The sequence below is a fragment of the Saccostrea echinata genome, unplaced genomic scaffold, assembly GCF_033153115.1.
Source record: "Saccostrea echinata isolate AGI-Se365-2 ecotype Australia unplaced genomic scaffold, CSIRO_AGI_Sech_v1 ptg000025l, whole genome shotgun sequence".
Lineage (NCBI taxonomy): Eukaryota > Metazoa > Mollusca > Bivalvia > Ostreida > Ostreidae > Saccostrea > Saccostrea echinata.
In genome coordinates this window covers 7,119,096-7,142,306 of record NW_026889774.1, presented here as the reverse complement: position 1 = coordinate 7,142,306, position 23,211 = coordinate 7,119,096, and the positions used below count along the sequence as shown (strand labels likewise).

The 23,211-nt window shown below is 34.5% G+C and overlaps 1 protein-coding gene and 1 pseudogene across 1 annotated transcript; both read right to left on the bottom strand.

Moving 5' to 3' along the window:
• Window positions 1-562: 562 nt before the first annotated feature.
• On the bottom strand, window positions 563-3,449 carry LOC133192851 (uncharacterized). The gene is made up of 5 exons (XM_061328855.1): window positions 3,361-3,449; window positions 3,022-3,104; window positions 2,045-2,841; window positions 1,579-1,900; window positions 563-1,395 (listed from the first exon to the last, which is right to left on the bottom strand). Exons 1-5 carry the CDS (start codon window positions 3,447-3,449, stop codon window positions 584-586), a joined length of 2,103 nt encoding a protein of 700 aa, XP_061184839.1. The 3' UTR covers window positions 563-583.
• A 16,674-nt stretch (window positions 3,450-20,123) lies between these two features.
• On the bottom strand, window positions 20,124-21,456 carry LOC133192850 (uncharacterized; annotated as a pseudogene).
• Between the last annotated feature and the right edge of the window lie 1,755 nt (window positions 21,457-23,211).

Sequence of the window (23,211 nt, the reverse complement as noted above, 5' to 3'; positions counted from 1 at the left end):
GTCAAAAAATATATATCAATCCAGGCATCAGATTTTTGTTTGTGTTATTTTTTCTTTAAAGGGCTGTACCTTTCAATGATGTAAAAAATAAATTTATTAACTAAAAACATAACAGACCATTCTTTCTATTGACATTTCAAATGTGAAAAAAAAATGTTAAGGACATTGGCAAGGTTCCTGGATTCTGTATAGAATTTGTTGAAAAATCTTCTGAACCTGTAATGGTACCCAACATCTTTTATTCTGGCACTTTTTACCTACCAATCCACCCTTATTTTTAAGATTTTGTAAAATAAATGTTTTTTGAATTGTCAATGCATTTTCTATGTAAAAAGTTCATAAAATGAACTTGCAAAATTTTTAACCATAGGATTTTTACAAAACCCATATATTTCATTCTGTTCATATTATTTATACATTATTGTATTCCTATATCTTATGGCATTTGGGTATTTTGGCTGAAAATGCAAATATAAGCTAGAAGACAGACATTCCAGCACTGTTATTTCTATTTGAGTTACTTCCCTTAGCATCCATTATAATAAAAGAAGAAATAAAAAACTGTTTGACTGTATGTATTGTATCATTCATTTGAGTATGAAACATGTTTGTCATGAAAATACTGGCAGATATTTTTAATAATAGTTTTGTTTACTGTTACTCTTGGTTTCCCAGTGGAAGTTGTCTCTGAAAGCACTTGATGTATACCACAATCTCTGTCTCTATCATATGCCAACTGAAGATGGGCCAACCCAAGACCAGATTTGGAAATCTTATTTGCAATCACCTTGGAAATAATTTTATTTTCCAGTAGATATGACAATGAATTGGTATTGTCTTGCACAGTATTCTGAAATTGTATGACTTCCATGTATGATTGGAAGGAAAAACTGTTTTCTTGTAAGATATGATTGTTGAACTTCTGTGCTTTTACGAGATGTAAAAGTGCTCTTGAATCAGATGCAGCATCATGGGCACTGTAGTCTTCATGAAGAAGATCCTTTACGAGATCGACCTGCTTGTATGAAGTGCGTTCTGGTAACTGTTTCCTAAACAATGGAAGTGTGTCCACAAATCCACAAATCAATTTTGAAGCAGGAATACTCTTTTCTGTTGCTAATAATATACGGCAGAAAATACAAGCATCAAAACGAGCATTGTGGGCCATCAAGACAGGTTGTGGAATTTTAGACAGCCAGTCTAGGAAGTTTTGTATTCCTTCTTCTGTAGATGTTGATGGAACGTGATATCCTTCTTTATACATACTCCCTCCTGAAACAGCTAATCCTGTCACAGCAAATGCAGCAGGTGAAATGGGTTTAGAAGGCAAAATATACTGGCTAAAAATTTGTCCCTCAAATGCAGCACCAATCTGTGTGATATCACAGTCTTTACCTACAGAATACAATGAAAGAAAAAACATGTAAAAGTATTATTATACATGCAAATACTTATGTAAAATGGATCAAACTAAAAATAAGCATTTTTATATACAATGTACTTGTACAGTTTAGGCAAAGTAAATGTAAGAATTTGAGAAAATCAATTTCTAGTACATTGACCCATATATGTACCTACCAAGTCCAGTTGTTTCCAGATCAAAAGAAACATAGGAATAATCTGCACTTGTCAATTTTTGGCAGGTTGGTTCAGTAAGTGGGTGTGGAATTTCAATGATGTCATGATTATTGTTGTTCAAATCAACTGCAGTATTGTATGTTTCACCCTCACGTAGTTCGCAGGTTTTCTGTTTGGTACTCCGTTCCTCCTTTTTTATTCGTCTATTTCGTTTATATTTCAATGTTTTTTCTCTTTCATTTCCCATATCTCTTTTCCTGTCATTCTCTTGGGAAATCTTTTTGGTTACTTCACCAGGGGATAAAAGAACAGACTCACAAACCTGCAAATTGTTATTTCTTGGTAAATTTTCAATTCAAAAACATTTTTAAAAATATAAATAAATCTTATTCTCCATAACATATATTAAACACATTATACAGAATTTTTATATCATAAAAATTATGTCATAACTAGAAATGTTTACCTCTGATACATATCCATATCCTATGTTCTTTTGTGCCACTGCAGCTGCAATTCGAAAGTCGTTACTTTCTGAACCTGAGTAAAAATGGGCCTTTGGAGCTTTACTGGATATAGTGTTGTTTAGACTTTCATTGGCCTGTGAACTTCCCAGGGATGACAGCTTTTCTGCTTTATCTATGTATTTCTGCAATAAAGTCATAATGCTGGTCTTGAAATTTACATCAGTGAGGTATCTATTGCATGGCAAGTTTTTTGGTTTATAAGTTAATGGAGATCGTAAATATCCACACCAAGAGTCACAAAAGGAATGGTCACCGAAGACATGTTTCCCTATCGCCAACAAGTTTTTCTTCATTTTTTCCCCATTTCCCTGATGCTGAGACACACAATACTTGAAGCATTTAGATAGATGTCCAATGGTTTTGGCAGTGAGTTCTCGAAAATTCTTGACTTTTTTCAGATCATACAGTTGGTTTGTGAATTCTTTTAGTGTATGGTTCTTGTCACACATTTTTTTCAGATCTGGTTTCACCTCACTTCTTGCTCTTGCAATTGTGGTGGAATCGTTGTCCATAATGATGGTATCTATGGAGACATCCTGTTTGTCTAATTCCCGAAGCATGTTGACACACATATCGGATTCCATTGCCTTCGAACTTCCTTTCCAATTTTGTCTACAGTCATGTTTAGCTGAATCACATTCCCTCCTTTTCCCAACCTCATATGTCCTACAAAACTTGTTGCGTGTTGAAAATGCTATACATTTTCCGGACTTGTTGCCAATAAATGTTGCATGTCCTAAAAAAAGAGGGGCTCAAATAAGCACAAAACTTGCATTGCAGTGTAAGAAAAAAATTAATTTGGATATATGTTCAAGAAATAAAATGTACACAGAAACAATTTCATTTTTTATTTATATGATTCCATTATAATTCCTGCTGTGTGGAAACTGAATTGAATCTTATATCCAGTACTTACCAGATAGGCTACTATATGACCTCCCTGATCCCCTCTTTTGCCATCCACCATCAAATGACACAGATAATCCCTCTGAACTGTCTCTAAAGTATGAATAAATATGTATGTCATGAAGCCTAATGTTATTATTTATTTCATTTGATAGAATTTGATGTTTCAGAGATCTATGTGATACTTTGTTACCTGCAGAACTCTTAGCATTATGGTTTCATATTTTTGTCTTTTACCATAACACTATATATCCCGTAATGCAAATATGGTGCAATTTACGGCGCATGATTTTCTGTGCACGGTTTGTGGATGTATTTGTCGAATTTCCATCATTGGTCAATCAACTACCTTTCATTCTCTAGTTCTAGGAATATTCTATTCCCAACCTGTTTATTTAATCCACCTCCTAACCCTTTATATTCATCTCTACAGGCCATTAAAATCACTTGTTATGAATTTTGTGCCATACAAAGAAAATTCAAAACAAGTGAGTTTATTGGTCTGCAGAAATGACTATAAAGGTTAGGAGGTGGATACAATATACAGGTTGGTAAAATGTCTATAATTAAGGAATGAAAGGTAGTTGATTGACCATGTTGGAAAGTGGAGAAAAACATTCCCAACTGTGCGCAGATAATCATGCGCCATAAATTGCACCATATTTGCATCATGGGATCTGTAGCGTTATGGTCAAAAACTAAAATATAAAACATAACGCTACAGTTCTGCAGCTAATACTTTGTCTGCATGTTATTTACATATACCATGACAAGGAAAGAAAATTTTAATACACTCATTGATCCATATATTCATCTGCATATTTTTGAAGCTAAACATGTATATATTATTAATTACCCTGTCATTTCTTTTTCCTTTGCTGCAGCAGCTGAACAGCTAGTCTGGGTAACATTTTCAACTGCACATCCTATTTCTCTCTCTCTCTCCTTTAGAGTCGTTTTTGAACAGGGGGGAATATTAAGTGTAGATAATAAATTCGACATCTTCCTTTCACCAATGCCACTGTGTAAAATACCTGAATCAAACACAGTTTATATGAATCATGTTTTTATGTCATGATTTCCTAATGCATTTGTAGTCAAATAGTATGTTTGTAGATCAATTTATTAGTTGACATAAATGATAAATTATAAGTGATTTGAAAAGCAATTTAACTTTTCATTGTATTATTTAGACATATCATATCATAAAACAAAGCTTTAATAACTTTTACCTAAAGCTAACTTGGTGTTTACATCCCAAACTCTTTTTCCACTTGAAGACTCATTCATCCCATGTCTTTTTCCTGTTGGTACAATGTTTACGCCATCACACAATGTACACCTTACGTATAAAAGAGAGCCTAACCCATATCGTCTCTCATTCACAATATCTGTGATATTCAATGGAAATTTGGAATGACAGACAGAACAACCCTCTAACAGTTTATCAACTAAGAATCCCAGTTCGACTATTTTCGACTATTCTTCTACCTTGTCTCCAACTAATCACTGTCGAACTGTCTTTGTTTTGATCTACATCTTCATCACTGCTAAAAATGTGTCCGTCACGGGAAGCAGAAAAGTTAATTGACGAGGCACAGTCTGGTGTTTCAGGCACACGTCCTGCACTATCATTACATGTTTCAACATCATTGCGCTTACCAGCATAACTGTGATCAACATTGATATGCTGATTGTCTCTCCCCTGGACACAGCGTTCAATAAAGTCGTCGTTACTTTTCTTTCTTGCTGTTGAAACGAATCTACCTGTTGAGGACGATCTCGCTCGCTTCATGTTTTCCTAAGTAACATACTCTTTTCTGATTTTCACAGTTTAGAGAGTTCTAAAACGGGAGATCACTCATGAATAATTTTACTAGGGGCAGATTACTCTAATTGACCGCTTTATAAGTGAAAAAACCCATGATCTAAACCTTTTTTCTCCGGATTACCGTGACTTGCCAATGTCCTTAAATGCTCATACTTGTAAAACAGGTATAAATTAGTCAAATGAAGCTCAGATTTCTGATGAATAGGCATGCTGCGTACACCGTCTTTGTATGCAAGTTCTAACCTGCAACAATTAATTTTAACATATTATAAAGATTTTTTTTCATAAAAAAGTATATTACTTCAAATATTTTACAATACCTCATTACCTATGAGCAGTACAATGAACTCTGCGGAATGGATGGTTAGTTGCTTGAGCAATTCGTGTCACTACACCGTCCTTGCTTCCAATCATTACTGATGCACCATCAGTCCCAATAGCTACCAGTTTAGACTTCCAATCTTCGCCAAATCTCTCATCCATTAATCCCATAATAGCAGTAGATATGGTTTCTGCATTTGCTTTTCTAACATTTTTCAGACCCACAAAAAAATTTTTGATCTAAAAAATGTTTGAGGAATTAGATATGAATAATAAACATTTAGAAATACATATATCAGCATTAAAAAGGGGAAAAACTAAAAAAAAAATCAGAAATGAATGAAAACTTTATTGCCAAACATATTTATAAAATTTACCTCACAGTGGACTGATGTTCGCAGATATACAATCTCTGCTTCAGTTTTAGAACAATCTGTTGAACCATCTGACATAATGGAAATAAAATCAGCACTTCTGATCACTTCTCTGTGCTTGTCTTTGCATGTATCTGCTATCGCTGTAATAAACTTCTGACAATATCTGTCTGTCATATATGTTTTCCCAATGCAATTTCCTTTGTTCGGATCTAACTTACACAACTTGACGTAATCTGTATAAGGCCTGCCCATTTTTGCAACGTAGTGAGAATTTCTGAAGAGAAAACAAAGTCTGTTCACCAGGGCCTTGTTCAAAATTAAAACGGCCTTAGCAGCTTGAGAATTTGGGACAATTCATGTGTTGAACTCTTCTGATGGGCTTTAATAGGTTCTAGTCTAAAATTTGCAGAGCCTCGTACGAATGATCCATTTTTGTCATTGTCATGTCGACGACATACATCACAATACATGAAGTTTTGTTCTTTATCATATCGTAACCACTTAAAGGTATCTATTACCCATGTGGACTGGAACTTTCTCTCCCTTTTAGATTTCTTGAAAACTGTTTCTTTTTTTCTGCGGATGTTTTCGGTTTCTTCGTTGGTGGAGCGACACCCGTCAGGTACTTCCACATTTTCAATTTTTTTCTTCAATGCCAATTGTCTACCTCAGTGCACTGCTCGCATTCTCCTTCTTTTACGCCAGCGTGTCAAACACTTAGATGATAAAGATTTTTGATAAGTCGGACCAAAACAACGTCGAGCAATAACAAAGAAGAGAGTCCGAGTTAGTTTACACCGACGATTCAAAATCTCGCTAGCGAATATTTAAAAAAATCTTTACACATTGCTTTGATTGATATTATGGTATTTAGAATATTAGTAGCCCCGCAGGACAAGCTTTATGACTTGTTTAGTAGCCCGACTTCAAGTTTCAGTAGTCTCGGGCTAGCGGGCTACCGTTAGTGTCGAACCCTACATGGCTATTATATTGGTATTTACAGTTTGCTTCATGACAACTTTTCTCAGGATAATTGCATTTCTTATCAGTATATCATTAATGTATTAAATGAATTAAATTGCATGAAAGTGATTTTTATAATTACTCATTCCAAAATCTGATCTATGGTGGCATATTTCTGCCCCATGTGTGCAAGTTATTTTTCTGTCAAATATGTCGACATGCAAGACATAGAGGCTAGACGAAAGATGCCTGGAACGATTCATTAGAAAATAAAAAAAAAATCTCTTAAAGCGAACTAAATCTTGTTAAAGTAGGTTTATAACTGATAAATTAATGAAATATGAGTTTTCGTTTTTGTTTTTGTTTTTTTTTGGGGGGGGGGGTTGAAATTGAATTAGGTACCTTCTGGAAAGACAGAGTTGGGGTGAACTGTATACGAAACAAGTGCCTGTGTCCTTGCTGTCTTGCAGAAGTAAAAATGCTTTGAGTATTAAAAAAACCCGCTTCGTAAAAAAAAACCTTCCTCGTACCCCAGGATCCATAATTTGAAGGGAAAAAACTTTACACCTCACAACTAGGGAGTGGTTCCATATGTATGCAATTGAGTATGGACCTACTTTTAAAAAAAATCCTCATAATTATAGTGTTTCCCTATTTGTGCCCCACCCTTGCTCAAGGGCCTTTATCTGAACTTACCTGAGTGTGCTCCCTAAATTATGCTTGTATATTACTATATCTAATCATGGCTCTCTGTTCTTGAAAGGTTTTTAAATATTTTTTTCCCCTACATATCCTCATATAAAACTTTGAGTGCCTTTTTTTGGCCTCCCACTTCCCAAGCGGTCACGATTTAAAAAAAAAACTTGAAACTGCACTTCCTGGAGATCTATATTTATATAGCTATTCATGGTCCTACTGTTCTTGAGAAGATTTTAAAACATTCTTCCCTATATATTCCCATGTTAAACTTTGATCCCTTATTTTGGTCCCAACTTGATCCCGGGGTAATGATTTGAACAGACTTGATTTCACAGTACGTCTGGAAACTTTCAAGCAATTTTCTTTCCCAATGGTTCTTGAGAGGATTTTAAATTTTCTTGTTGATTATGTTCCCTTAAAAGGAAACAAGACCCTTTATTTGAATAAAATGGAATCCCTTTCACCCAAGGATACTTTAAGCCTTTGGCTTAAGTGAGCTTAAACAATAGCCTTACAATTGGTATGAAACGTAAGTCAAATTAACGAATGCAAACGTGGTCATAACGACAATGGAATGGGCAAGATGATGTCTTTAAACGCGATTGTTAAAAGTCTGTATCTTTGAATTATTTGTCATTAGTCTACCTTTGTGTAAAAACATCGATCGTAAAAGTTTGACTTGTCATTAGTCTGATTTGCTTTAAAAAATGATCGCAATATTTCACTAATTCTTAATGATCTTCAAAAGAGCGAGGCTCTACTCTTGAACAGAATTGAATTTCCATCATCCAAGAATACTATAAGGCAAGTTTAAATGGTTGAAATTGGCCGAGTGGTTCTCGAGAACAAACGTTTATAGACGGACGGATGTGTGCATTAACCTTGAACCACTTTTCTCGATCAACAGTAAAGCTGAAAGGAAACCTTTATGAAAAAAATCATGTCCCTTTTCTTTTTCCTTTCGTCCTATCTTACTCAGACTTCACCCAGAGAATGCTTGTTGGTAAAAAGTGTGCAGTGACATTGAACCGTTTTTTATAAAGGTTAAGATCATAGCAGATGTTTTAAGAAATCTGTCCGGAGCATATTTTCTCTCCTCTTGGCTCTTTTTAGCTCATACTTCACCCATAGAGTACCCAATGAATGAGGGTGTGCAGTTACCTTAAATTAAGTTTCTAGGTAAAGACAAAGCAGATCTGTGTGAAACACCGGTACTTGTCTTAAGTATTTGTCTACCCCCTTGTAAATCCTAGCCAAAACTTTTCACAGTGAGTGCTTGTGGGTAGAGTGACCTTGATCTAATTTTCTTCATCAAAAATCAAGGATTAAATAACATTCTGTGTTAAATCTTTGTTCATATTTCTCTCTAGATCTCCTTTCAAAGGACTGTTTATGGAATTAGACTTTTGACATACATGTGTATGCTTATTCTTTAAATAAGGTTAGGGCTAGATGGCTCCAAGTGGAGATGAAATTCACTCAGATATCAGTTATGATCTTTACCTCTCATACTGCACAACCCACCAGGATTTTATGGGAGAAGAATGAACCAGACAAGTCCGATTCCTTACATCCTAACGTACTTTACATAAATGCCTGTTGAGCAGGTCACCGTTTCAAGGATATCTAGTTTCCAGGTAACTCATGGAAATTTCCCCAGATGACAATGCCCCCGTCGATAGACCACGATTACTCGGTGCCTTTATGAAAGATACAAACACTATGTCATGACCAGCTCAGTCCTTCGATACCAATATAACAAGAGGCCCATGGGCCACAACGCTCACCTGAGTATCTTTTGCCCTGCTGATTTTCACCAGATTTTCTCCCTTGGAAGCTGATGATTTGAACAATTTAGAATCTACACTACACCAAATTGCTTCCATACAAGTTTCAGCTTTTCTGGCCCAGTGGTTCTTGAGAAGAAGGTTTTTAAGTATTTTTCTTATATATTTTAATGTAAAACTTAGATTCCCCATTGTGGCCCCACCCTCCCCCGGGGGTCATGATTTGAACAATTTAGAATCTACACTCCACCAAGATGCTTTCATATAAGTTTAAGTTTTTCTGGCCCAGTGCACGTGTTTCCTTAGAAGAAGATTTTTAAAGATTTTAACTATATATTTCAACGTAAAACTTTGATTCCCCATTGTGGCTCCACCCTACCCCTGGGGGTCATGATTTGAACACTTTAGAATCTACAATACACCAACATGCTTCCATATAAGTTTCAGCTTTTCTGGCCTAGCATTTCCTGAGAAGATTTTTAGAGATTTTTCCTATATATTTCAATGCAAAACTTTGATTCCCCATTGTGACCCCACCCTCCCCCCGGGGGTCATGATTTGAATAACTGAGAATCTACACTACAGCAAAATGCTGCCATATAAGTTTCCTTTTCTGGCCCAGTGGTTCTTAAGAAGAAGATTTTTAAAGATTTTTCCTATCTATTTGAATGTAAAACTTTGATTCCCCATTGTGGCCCCACCTACCTCCGGTGGTCATGATTTGAACAATTTAGAATATACACTACCCCAGGATGCTTCCATACAAGTTTCAGCTTTTCTGGCCAAGTGGTTCTTGAGAAGAAGATTTTTCCTATCTATTTCAATGTAAAACTTTGATTCCCCATTGTGGCCCCACCTACCCCCTGGGGTCATGATTTGAATAATTTAGAATCTACACTACCCCAGAATGCTTCCATACAAGTTTCAGCTTTTCTAGCCCAGTGGTTCTTGAGAAGAAGATTTTTTTATGACCCCACCCTATTTTTGTCTTTTCTTGATTATCTTCCCTTGGAAGGGGGCTTGGCCCTTTATTTTAACAATTCAAACTCCCCTTTACCCAAGGATGCTTTGTACCAACTTTGGTTAAAGTTGGCCCAGTGGTTCTTGAGAAGAAGTTGAAAATGAAAGAGTTTACAAACGGACGGAGGGACGACGGACAATTGGTGATCAGAAAAGCTCACTTGAGCTTTCAGCTCAGGTGAGCTAAAAACACATTAAGCGAAATTGAAAAAAAAGAATTATATAAGCCAATCTGTGTTTCGAGTCCTGGTATTTTTTTAGTCCACTACTTCCTCTAGATATCTAGTACAATTTTTTACAGCGGTAATTTCAACAGAGACTTCTGGTTTGTATGGGATTTTAAAGTACATAAAACGTAGACCAATTTTGTAAAAGTGCATATGAAAATTATTTTTTTAAGGAAAAAGAAATAAATGACTTCAGTCACAATAATGTAAAGAATTATTTTTCTAGTTTAAAAAGAAAATGTTCTTGTTTTATTTCTTACGTGATTTAGTACAAAACCGCACCTACCGGCTGTCAACAAGTTTACATGTAAGTGGCTGGAGGAGTTCTTTTGGTATCCAGGAGGGTTTTCAGTGAAAATAGACCAAAATTATTTGCCTTCCTTTTTTTTTATTTTGCCGCAAACAAACGATTTTTTGGGAATAAAATCTGACATATCACAGAATATGTACATTTTGCCGATGGATAGGTCTTGTCGACAAGCATTGTACTGCAAAATTAGAATAGATATTGGCTAAGGAATCAGCTACTTGATCATTCTGTATATAAATGTTATTTATTAAACCATAATTAGTAATTTTTAAATAGAATCTATATCTCTTTTCGACCGGAAAGTCTGAAGTGAGCGTGTTTGTAATTATGCAGGCCTAAGTATACATTAGTAAAACAAACTCTCTAGTTCTGATAGTTTTAACTTTGTTCATGCAAACAGCAATTATAAATGCTTATTCAAAGCCGTACAATAGCCTTGCCTAAAATAAATTCACAAGGAGTTTTAAGGTTAATATCCTTCAGTTCAAAGTTTATCTTCAAAGCCTAGTCATGACTACATCCTAATTAGCTAAATTCCCGCGGGTAGTCATTTAGTTTTGTACGATAAGATGCATGAGAGTATCATTGATTTTTACAAAAGAATGAATACGTCAAGCCAATTTCAGTTATTTAATGTATTTATATTTACATATACATGTATTCGACTTCCATAGGACACGTTTGAAATCATAATATTATCGGGGTTTCCTAGGGTAAATGTATCGCATAGCAGTATTCCTTTTCAGTAGGCATTTTTGAGATCTAACATGTAATTCACGATACATGAATTGTTATTTCTTTAGACTTTGAACTGAGACCACTTCAAATGTATCACTAGATTTAAAATTGCATTATCTACAGGTAGTATTTAATAGAGAATTAAAACCTCTGATATAAGTCTCTTGTAGAGTTATCACGAAAATTCCAATCAAACATTTAGGCATTGACGTCCATATTAATTGCATTTTTATACCATTAGTAGAAGACTGCGTCGTCTGGTGTTTACTGTACTCGAACTTTGATATGCATAATGCGACATTTTCTTTCAACCAACAAGAACATTTAATTTAAATAGAATATGTTTTAAAACAATTGTGATAGAAAGTAAAACTTTTTGAAATTACTGACAATATTGCAGTTTGCATGTACTCTGTATGTACACCATACAGTACAGGGAACTAATTTTGTTACAAAAATCAGCATCATTTAAAAAAAAAACAGCATTCCCAGGATCAGTATCAGCAAGCAGGGGATATAACTAGCATAGCTAGCACTGACCTAGTTAAAATCAGCATTGACCTACCAGCATCACAAATTAAAAACAACCAGAAGTCTCTGACGAGACTTTAGCTCTACTGGTTTGTACTTATAACAAAGGAAAAGAAAGGTAGCACTTGGACTGGAAACTTTGCAACAGCAACAAATAGAGTAATAATCTTTGGTTTAGTCTCTTTTTGTGGCAAGATTTATTGCAATCAGACTAAACCTGTAGGAAGAGTAACCTTTTAAAAGATTTTAACAGAAATATTGATTTTAGTAACGAAGGCAACATCATTCATCAATATCAAAAAAAAAAAAAAAACTGATAAAGACAATAATGTAGCTCAGTGTAGTCTATTTGCATGCCAAGTTACATTGAAATTAAAGCAAAACTGTAGAAGAAGCAGCATTTTGAATGTATTTCACAGAAATTTGTATTTTTAGTAACCATGGCAACACTTCCATCATAACCGGGTCAACCTCATTCCGGACTCCAGCTTAATTGTTTTGTTTCCCTATACCTCAACCATTGAAGTTTGAGGAGGAAGAGTCCCGAATGACATTGGGCCGATCATGCATTTTGTTCATATAACCCGGGATCTCTGGCTATGCCAGAGAGAGGACGCACCAAGTGGAATAACTCTTATAACTCTTATAATCCTTGAGCTTGGTCGGAATGACCCAAGTCAACTTTTTATTTTTACGAAATGACTGTGGAATATTACAATTCCAAATTCCTTCAAGATCTGAGACCCTTTCCTCTCCAGAGCGGCTCACAGGTGTTAAGGAGTGGCTCTGTTACCCATAAAATGTAAGCAGAGACAGACACAATCCAGTTTCTGACTGAACTACGTCCGCCCGTCCACTCATTTTATACCAGGTGTACCCTTGTAGTTTTACATCTCCATATTTATAACTCCTTCGAAATTTGCAATTATAATTACTTTTAAATTTTAATTTGAATTTCAATTATCATTATTCTGTCCTCCAACACTCTTTAATTTCCTAATGCACTTCAAAAAATCATTTCTATCTTTTGCATAATCTTTAAATTTTAATTGGTGTAGCTAATTTATACCAACAACTGACCTCTGGTCACTTTAAAACTATTGGTTGTTCCTTCCTCCTAACCAAATACATCTTTTGATAAACAAGTAAACAACCGCATTCCAATGAATCATTTTCTTGGAACCGTACAGGTTAAAAGTTCAAACCCTCGTGGTCAGCATCTCTCATTATTTTTATTTATAGAGTTAGCATATCCGTTATCTCTCTCAGCACAATACACACAATTATTTTATTCTCTTATTTTTATGCATTTTTTTGTTACGATAAATTCCCCCTACTATTAAAAAATCTTGTCCACAAGATTTGTTTTCAAAAAAAATTAAGATATTGATTAATTATTCTCGCTGAGAAGTTTAAATAAAGCCGAACACTGAAAATGAAAGTTGTCTGTAATGTTTCCATTAAATTTACAAGAAAGTGGATGTCTATTTAAAAATCTATCTTTACATAAAAAACTTCGTCCGGAAAAGGATCATACCCATGATTTTGATTAGAATATTTTCGAAGATCCCTATAATGAAATTCTTTCCCACAATATATACAAAACATCCCACTTTTTATTTCGTTCCTACAATCAGCATGAACTCGAGTGCCACAACATGCAACCCTATAAATGATGTTGGATCGCGGACAAATTGTTGCACAATATGCACATTTATATGTGAAATTAATTTCAACACCTAGCAAATATGAAGGAGGATACAAATCATAGTAAGATGTACGCAGCTGTTCTCTCACACATTTTTTTAATTTCGACTTCGAATATGCGTCAGTGTTTCCGTTATAAATTAATCGAAATACTTTGAACGGCGGCATTCTACATACATCTGACGCTTTAGATAAATATGTTGCCGATATCTTTGAACATCCAAACAACTGAAAATACATGATCACAAGAGATCAAACGACGTCCCGGGAGCATGTTCCGAAGTATAAATATCAAGTAAACAAAGTAAATAATCAAAACAGAAGAAATCCGAAAAAAATGACTAATTTCCAATAAATGTATCCAGTCTCCATGCCTCGAAAAAAAAATGTCGAATAAATTTGAATTTATTTAAAGTTATATTCCGAAACAAATGAAACAAACGTTGAATAATTTCGTCATTTGTTATTTGAATAGGCAATGGAGTATGAAAAATTTTGGAATTTGTTAAAGAAAAATACTGGGCAACACATTCGGATTGCCTGATCATGTATTTTGTAATAGGTACCTTATAAAATTTCATTTTATTACTTTTTTTCAGATGGCTTGAACAAAGAATATACGAGAATATATATATATATATATATATATATATATATATATATATATATATATATATATATACATACATACATATGGAGTAAAATACAAACACAGAGATATACAATTATAAAATACACTGTCAGAAAAAAATTACAATATATTAATCACACAAAAAAAAATGAAAAAAGAAATATGTACACTTTGCCTAGGCTTTTTACCTGGGTAGAGGCGGCAAGGCTCTTTAGAATAGCAAACTGTAGTGAGACAAAAAAAAAATCCAGATATTTCGATTTGAACAACTGGTATGACAAAAACGCTGACCATAAAACTCGCACTGCAGGTTAAGACTATTCGCTTAACCCAGAGTTTACGTTACCATAAATATTGTTAATTTTGCGATCTTGTCTTCCACCTTTGAGAACCAAAAAAAAAATAAATTATTAATTGATAGTATAACTGTCCCTGATGGTACTCTCTGTTTATTTAACCCAATATAAAAAGGTAGCTGTTCCTTATCGTACATAAAAATAATGACATAAACCTGTACACATAAAAAGTTGTGACCCAAACAAGCACATGTGCAAAGCATCAATGCTTAACCTTACCTAAAACAATAAATTCGATACGACAAAATAAAGTTAACAAAAATAAAATCGAAACCATATAATATATTTATTAACCACTTTGTGTTCGAACCTCACACCATATAGGTAGGTGACATTTTAACCTCGTCATATCATTTAGGTTATATATAAAAAAAAAAAAAAAAAAAAACATGAAATAGCGTGGTACATACTTGTGACATCATTCGAATGCAAATAATATATATGATAATTTTTTTATTATACTTTCATGTTAAATACTAAAATCTGATTGGTTTAGACGCATATAACAATCCGTAATGTTATCCTCAGCGTTAGCAACACACTTGGCAACGGGTAACATAACGAAAATGTCACATGCGTTCAAATAATGCGCGCACGGTTCACCGTAGAATTCTCAGAGCGTCAGTTGTGCGTTTGAAAGAAGTCGAATAAACGACGTCAATAAAAGCTTGCGTCCGATGTAGCTTACTTGAAAACAACACATCCTAGCGAGTGCAAACTTTAGATGATAAAGGACTTTTTGAGTAGCAAACAAACAAAAAAGAGGTTGGTAAATCTTTTCCGAAGCTTTCTTATTGAGAAAAATAGAAGTGGGGAGTTTGAGAGCTTTCTAAGAGTGAACTTAACGACTATCTCCGAATTTTTTCTAATGACATCCGAAATCAATAAGACATTCAGTATAATAAAATAAATAGTGCACGTTTTTGAGGGTAACAGTTGAAATTGACACCCCTCGGAAAATCTTTGTCAACCTCCGCTGACGCGTCGGTTGACAATGGTTTTCATTGGGGTGTCAATTTCAACTGTTACCCTAAAAACGTGCACTATTTATATATTTTCAGTTTCCGACTTTTATTAAATTAAACAATCCATTTTTTATTAATGATTACAAGAAATAATTTTACACAAGATACTAAACATTATAATAAACATTACTACTTATAATTTAAATATTTTAACCTGTAAATAAAATTAGCCATCTGAAAATGTTACTAATTTTTAAAAAACGCGCAAGTCTACAAAATGATCTCACCTGTATAAAATGTAAGCAGAGACAGGCACAATCCAGTTTCTGACTGAACTACGTCCGCCCGTCCGCTCATTTTATACCAGGTGTTAGATAGAATGTTCTATCGTTAAAATGATATTGTCCTACGGACCCGGTTTAACGATAGAATTCGTTCCGTGTATTCGCAATGTAGCAAAATAAACACGGGCGATAACTCGAACTCTGTTCATTTTCTACGAACAATCCAGAGAGTTCCGAATGTCAACATGGCGTTAAATTTGAAGCGAGGAAAAAACGTTGAGAAAATGAGTTGAATTTTCGTATTTATATGGATTATTTTTTAGGTTAAAAGGCATATACAATCTCAAAAAGGTTTGTTATGATTAATTTGGTAGTTATTTTCAGTGCAACTCCTTTTGTATTCTTCAAAATCATTTCGGAGTGGATCCACTCCGATTTGCTACATTGCAAGTATATGGGACGTATTCTAACTGTGGTGAGGGCTTGTCCCGAGACACAGTTAGATTATTCTAACTAACCAGGTGTATCCTTGTAGTTTTACATCTCCATATTTGTAACTCCTTCGAAATTTGCAATAATTACTTTAAATTTTAATTTGAATTTCAATTATCATTATTCTGTCCTCCAACACTCTTTAATTTCCTAATGCACTTTAAAAATCATTTCTATCTTTTGCATAATCTTTAAATTTTAATTGGTGTAGCTAATTTATACCAACAACTGACCTCTGGTCACTTTAAAACTATTGGTTGCTCCTTCCTTCTAACCAAATATATCTTTTGATAAACAAGTAAACAACCGCATTCCAATGAATCATTTTCTTGGAACCGTACAGGATAAAAGTTCAAACCCTCGTGGTCAGCATCTCTCATTATTTTTATTTATAGAGTTAGCATCCGTTATCTCTATCAGCACAATATACACACAATTATTTTATTCTCTTATTTTTATGCATTTTTTTTGTTACGATACTTCACCAAAATCTAAGCTGATAAACAGAATTATGTATTTCAGTGTAGTCTACTTGTGTGATAAGTACTTTTGAAATCGGACCAAAACTATAGGAGAAGTAGCGTTTTAAAGGAATCTCACAGAAATTTCTATTTTTAGTAACCATGACAACACCGTTCATCAAAATCATAAACCGATGCACTAAATAATGTATCATAGTGTAGTCTACTTGTGTGCCAAGTTATTTTGAAATCAAATGATACCTGTAGGAGGAGTAGAGTTTTAAAGGAATTTCACAGAAATTTCTATTTTTAGTAACCATGGCAACACCATTCATCAAAAAACGATGCACTTAATTATGTATGTTGGTCTGATTTCAATATAACTTGGCACACAAGTAGACTGCAATAAGATACATAATTTATTGCATCGGTTTTTGATTTCGATGAACGGCGTTGCCGTCTTGCGATGTTCTGTACCACACAATAATTCTTGGATTCTTTTTTCAAGAACCATTTGAAAGACATTTTCAGCCTGAATTCATGTCACAACCTTTCAAGAGAGATTTTCTACACCAAACTTCATGCCCTTAGATTGTCAAGTATCTTACAGCACGACTGTGTGAATCAATTCATCTAAAGAGACTGCACCGAGAAAAGAGAGGATATTGTGAATTTCCTTCAAACATACATTTTAGACCTGCCCTGTGAGATTGTGAGTACTATGCTCAAACAAAATAGAACAGTGTCCGATCGACAGTCAAATGAACTCTTCAACAATGACCAGCAAATTCTGTTTTATATTTGTGGTTTCATTGTGAAAAGTTTAAAGAAGAAAAGCTTTAGAAAGAAGAAGGAAGACCGTTGCGAGCGATTGGATATCCTTGAGAAGTTGACATGTGAAAAAAATAACTCAAGTTTCATTGCCGAATTCGACAAGTGGCTTACTAAAAGTAGTCTTGGTGGCTTGCTGAGACCAACAGATGCGTTTTACCTGCTTGTGAGGGAACTGGAGAACACCATCTGGACAATAGTGGATTTCAACAACTTGCAGTCTATTTCTTTGAACAGTTGTGTTGTAAAAGAGCTGATGATGGATTCGTTCATGGTAAAACATTACATGACACAGTTGTTCGTTGATTTTCCAGAGACTGACTTATTACCAATTTTGGAAGACATTATATGTGTTTTCACCACAGTAAAGGGGTATGCTGTGACCAGACTTCTCCGCAAGAAGCTGAATGCAAAATCTGTGAAACCAAGTGACAGTCTTCGACAGGCACTTAAACCAAAGACCAGTAACTGACCAACTAGGAAATTATGAATGCCTACTGCTGAACTTTTTATCTTGACTTGCGTGCATTTTTGTCATGTACTTAATGTTATTTAATGAATGTGCTTTCAACAGTTCTATGTATTTGACACAATCAATGTTACTGTTGTTCTTTTAATAAATTTGTGAAAAATTTGAGGTGTCATTTTCAGATCCGAAAAGGGGGGGGGGGGGAGAGATTTCAATTTGTATTGGAATATTAAAATCACAAATAGTGGAATATTACTACGCATTGCTGAGACATGATCTATTTTAAGATGTCAAAATACAGTAATACTTTTTTCCAAGAGCCCATATGATCAACCAGGTTGCTAGTAATTATATCATCTTGTCAATGAAAAATTCAGGGGAATGTCACAGTGACATTCCATGAGATTCTACAGCTTTGGTAGCATGGCTACACAGTTTCATCCAAGGGCCATGTAATACAAAAGAACTTGTGACTAAGACCAAATTGTAATTCTACAAATAATTTTCTTTCACATTAATTTAATATTTGGTTTAACCTATGTAAAGAATTTAAAAGATATATTTATAATAATGCAGGCAATATCAAATGGATTCTGTTAAAATTTTACAATCACCTAAAGTTATTGGTCTCAGTTATAAGCTCTTTTGTAAAATGTGGCAAAGAAACTTATTTCATTGTAGAAATAAAACAAACTGCAAATCAGATAATTGATTACAATCAACAACTGTATGATAAAAACAAAAACAAGTCATATAAATAAATTAAATATAAATAATGGTAAAATTTTAACTGTATAGTATACAGAAAAAGTTTTTTTCGTTTAAGCAACAGCCACACTTTGGTCTACTCACATTCTCAAAGGCTTCCTCCTTGGCAACTTATTATTGTTTATGTCGACATCATTCGCATTTTCATCCCTCTGAATGTTTCCTCTTTTTGGTCCCAAAGCCAAAGCACCTACAGTTCTAATTTGTGTCAAAATGTTCTTGACTTCAAACACAGTTGGGTTATTGTTATGTCCTACTTTGTGTCTGTAGTGGCCAAAGTGTTGTTCAAGGGGATCCTGGTTGAAGCAGTGTGTTTAAATATAAGATGCTCCTTGCTCCAACATGAACTGCACACATTCAGTGTTGGAAAGGGTAGAAATTTTGAGTCCATTTAGGATTTGATGGCTTAGCTGCATTGACGCTTTCTAGGAGTCGAATAGGTTCCTTCTGTTGTTAACAGAAATTTTCCACTCTTGGAGGTAACCAAGGAAATTTTCTTTCAGCCATCCCAATCTTACATCATCTGTAAATCTGTATGGGTCTAAGTTCGCAATACGTTTATTCCTGCCTTCAAATGGATTCCTCACATTTAAACAGTCAAAGAATTTGTTCATAGTCCTGATGAATCTAACTGTCTCACTTACAGTATCATCATAATGATATTCCAATGAATTCACCACAGTATCACTAAGCACGTGGGCTGCTAGACTGACTTTCATTCGGCTAAAAGCTGTCAAGTCAAGATGTAACCTTGTGAGCTTTGGGCATGCAGGTGGAATACAAATTATTCTCGCAATGTTCCTCAAAAAGTCTCAACACATGTAGCCACGATATGTCTTTTTCCATCTGTCCATAATTTTCTTGTATTTGAGTGGGAATTTGAGTTGTTGAAACAATTTCTAGTTGTTTTAACCAGATGTGGTACATCTGATATAAAGAAGATTTTTCTTGACAGGTCATGTGGATTTGGAGTGAAATGGACAATCCCATCCTCATTAACTCGATGTAAGTTAAAAAATCTATTACCTGATGCTCCATCACAGGTGAGAAAGAGGACTTTAACTTTTACCTCAGTCTCCAAAAGTTCCACAGCCTTCCAAATTATTGGATACAAGAAGTCTGCTGTTATCCCTGATCGCTTGTTATTCTGCGCACCATCAGAACAAGAATACATTTGGCTACACTCGAGTTTCCGGCATCACCACTAACATTTCTCTCCAATGCACAGAGTTGGTCTCCTATGTCACGAAGCTTTACATAGCCTATGATTTCTCCTGAGTGTTTATCATATACCAGATCCTCTTTTATCCGTATTTCGTCGAACAAAATACCAGTGTAGCTCTTCTATTCTTCCTGAAACATTTCTCTTTTCTCACACTCTTCGCGCAATAACTTTACCACATCTGGGTGGAAACCAAAGGCACTGGTAAGATAATGGGTATAATCAAAGAGTGTCCTTGAACTTGGTAGTGTGATAAAGCCCGAGTCTCGAAGAGCATCATAAGCTTTTGCCGACTTCTGTATGAGGTAAAGACACCATCTTATAATTGTTGGATGCCAACGCATACCATTTTTCCCATGTCTAATGGCTTTTTTTTGTTGTTGTTCCCAAAAGAGGCGTTGGAAAGAGTTGCAATCAGGATAGGCTGGTACCATTTCTTCCTCACATGTGGTCATCAAATCTCTTACCTCCTGATTTTGGACGGAATTCATAGGAATGCCATTTCTTATGATCTCTTTATCGCAGTCTCTTCTCATTTTATCAATTGTGTGCTGCATGGACTTGATTTGTTCCTTTTGTTGTTCCAATTTCTTTAAAAGCATATCCCTGTTCATATCCCTGTGTTTATACGTGCTGCTCAAAGATAATGTCTTCTCTTTTTTTCTTCCTGACGGATTTTTCTTGGCTTTAACTGTCTACGATAGCTTGAACATTGAGGACATCTAGCTTCAAGAACAAGCATGGCACATTGGGAAGATCTGATGGTAGATGAATATGACAAATTCTCTTGGACAGCACAAAAGTCACCTTCACGGTAGGCTAAAGTTTCTGGTGATGAGGCGTTTGAGATTCCACATCCAACTGGTGTCAATTCCTGGAATTCTGGATCAGGATTTCCAATGCACACTCCATACTATAAAAGCTTTTCCAGAATCTTGAACACTCATTTCCATTGTGGACTTGTGTTGAAAGTTCACTCCAAAAATCATGTGTTTCAGGAATTAATGTGCGATGAACATACAGCTGAACATGGCAGTCTTGTCCAATCACAAGTGATGACTTCACAGCTGTGTTGTGTTCTTTTCTGTAGAGCTGGAGAATGTTAATGCTATGTTCCTTTTCATAGAAGTCCATAATATATGGTGAAGGCACGTTTCCAGCTAACCGGTGTCGTAAAATTTCGAATTGATCTGTCACCTCCTCTGTCTCAACTTCAACACTTTCTCCAACAAAGATGCCTGCATTCAAATCCAAATTCTCTATGTCCATTTCCTGTGTGCTTGGGTCTATACTATCAGATTCACATTCTGAGCAGGGGGATCCATCTTCTTCAGTTTGAGGAACATCACTTTGGCCATAATTGTGTTCCACCTGTACATGGGATTGTTCTTCTCGGGCCTTCTTGTAGTGGTACTTTTTCTTCCGCATCACAGAATTTCGACGCTTTCTAGGCATACTGGAAGACAAAATATACATAATTTTATGAACCTTATTTACAACTATTGCTTTAAAAAAGCTTTGATCTCCGTATTATAGTATAGTATGTCAGACAATCTCTTTACAAATAATTAGCTATAAATGGTTAAAGCAGGTACCTATGTTAATATATATCAATGGTTTAAGTGTTTTTTTATCCTTGATTTTTTTTTAAAGAATAAAGAAATAGTATATTGATGAAAGTTTTTGTAAGCTGGGGGTCAACCTTCTTCAAATAAACATATATGTACAGGAACATGACTCACAGTCGTATAAATGCTGCTTGTAATTCATAAAACATCATTTGATTGAATATGATATACCAGTTATTATTTAAGGAAGCTCTAAACACTGCTCACTGAAAATTACTAATTCCATGGTATTTTTATGCAGTTACAGTGATCTGCCCTTAGATGCAAGATAGTCTAAATTGGAATCTACAGTCAAAGATACAATGTGTTCTTGATAAATGCATTCTAAACATTCTATTGGATCAAGATAAAGTAATTGAATAAATTATTTGCATGTATTTCTCCAGTGTAAGTAAACAGCAGCAATTACTGTTCAGGAAGACTTCATTGTCTTTGATTTTATTCCTGGGGAAATATAGTAGGTACCTATGTTGAAAATGAACTAGATAAACTCAATATGTATACCTTTATGTGGCATAACTTTTTCGAAGTCCAAAAAACATTTTATGTTAGTGTTTAGAGCTTCCTTAACTTTGGAAATTCTTTTTTCCTGCGAGATTGTCATACAGTTTGTTAAAATCAATTTTTTCACAGAATTGTATTTCTTGACATGGTATAACATGTAATTCTACAATTTATTTAAATTTTAGGACTTAATTCTTCAAGCCATTTCTAATCAAAATCAGTCAAACACTTTTTTTTATTAATGTATAGTCTCCCTTGGGAAACACATTTGGAGAAGTGATTTTTTTATGCATTGTTTTCATAAAAAAAAGTTGAAAACTTACTAATAATATGTCACTAAACATGCTAAAGTGTGATTTTCTTTTCTTGCTGAAAAAAATTGTACTATAGTCAGAAACTGCACTGGCTTGCAATTAAACTTTCTTTGAATCAGTAATGAATTCAAGCTTTATAGCAAATAAAATATTTATGCCTGATATATGTGATAATATATAAATATTGCATGTAGTTGAGTGTAACATTGAAAATCTTCACCCCAAGAAAATCAATGTCAACCGAGGCGCAGCCGATACAATGGTTTTTCGAGGGTGAAAATTTTCAATATTACACTCAACTACATGCATTATTTATTATATTTTACTGAATGTTTTATACAAATACATATTACAGTGAACCCTGCGTGCATAAATTCTGCACAGTTAAAATTTTTTGGAATATCACCCGTTGTCAAGCAATGCTAACTGTGGCTACGCTGGAGGGCATGGCTTCATTATTCAGTGGATAATAGTGTTTCTTAACAAATGTTTCTCGACGAATCAGATTCAACTAATTTACATGAGAGTATAATATTTTGAAAATATTGTACTGCACATTTTAACTTAAATGAAAATATATATCAATGAAAAGTTGTATTGTGACTACTGGTGTGTACCATTGTATAGAATTTAATATAAAAAAATCCTACTTATTTAAAACAAACACACAATGTATATAAATATATATCTCAAACACCATATTCAACATTTGTGTGCTTTCCAACATGTTCATTACATTTTTAACAGGTGTAATAATGGCTAGT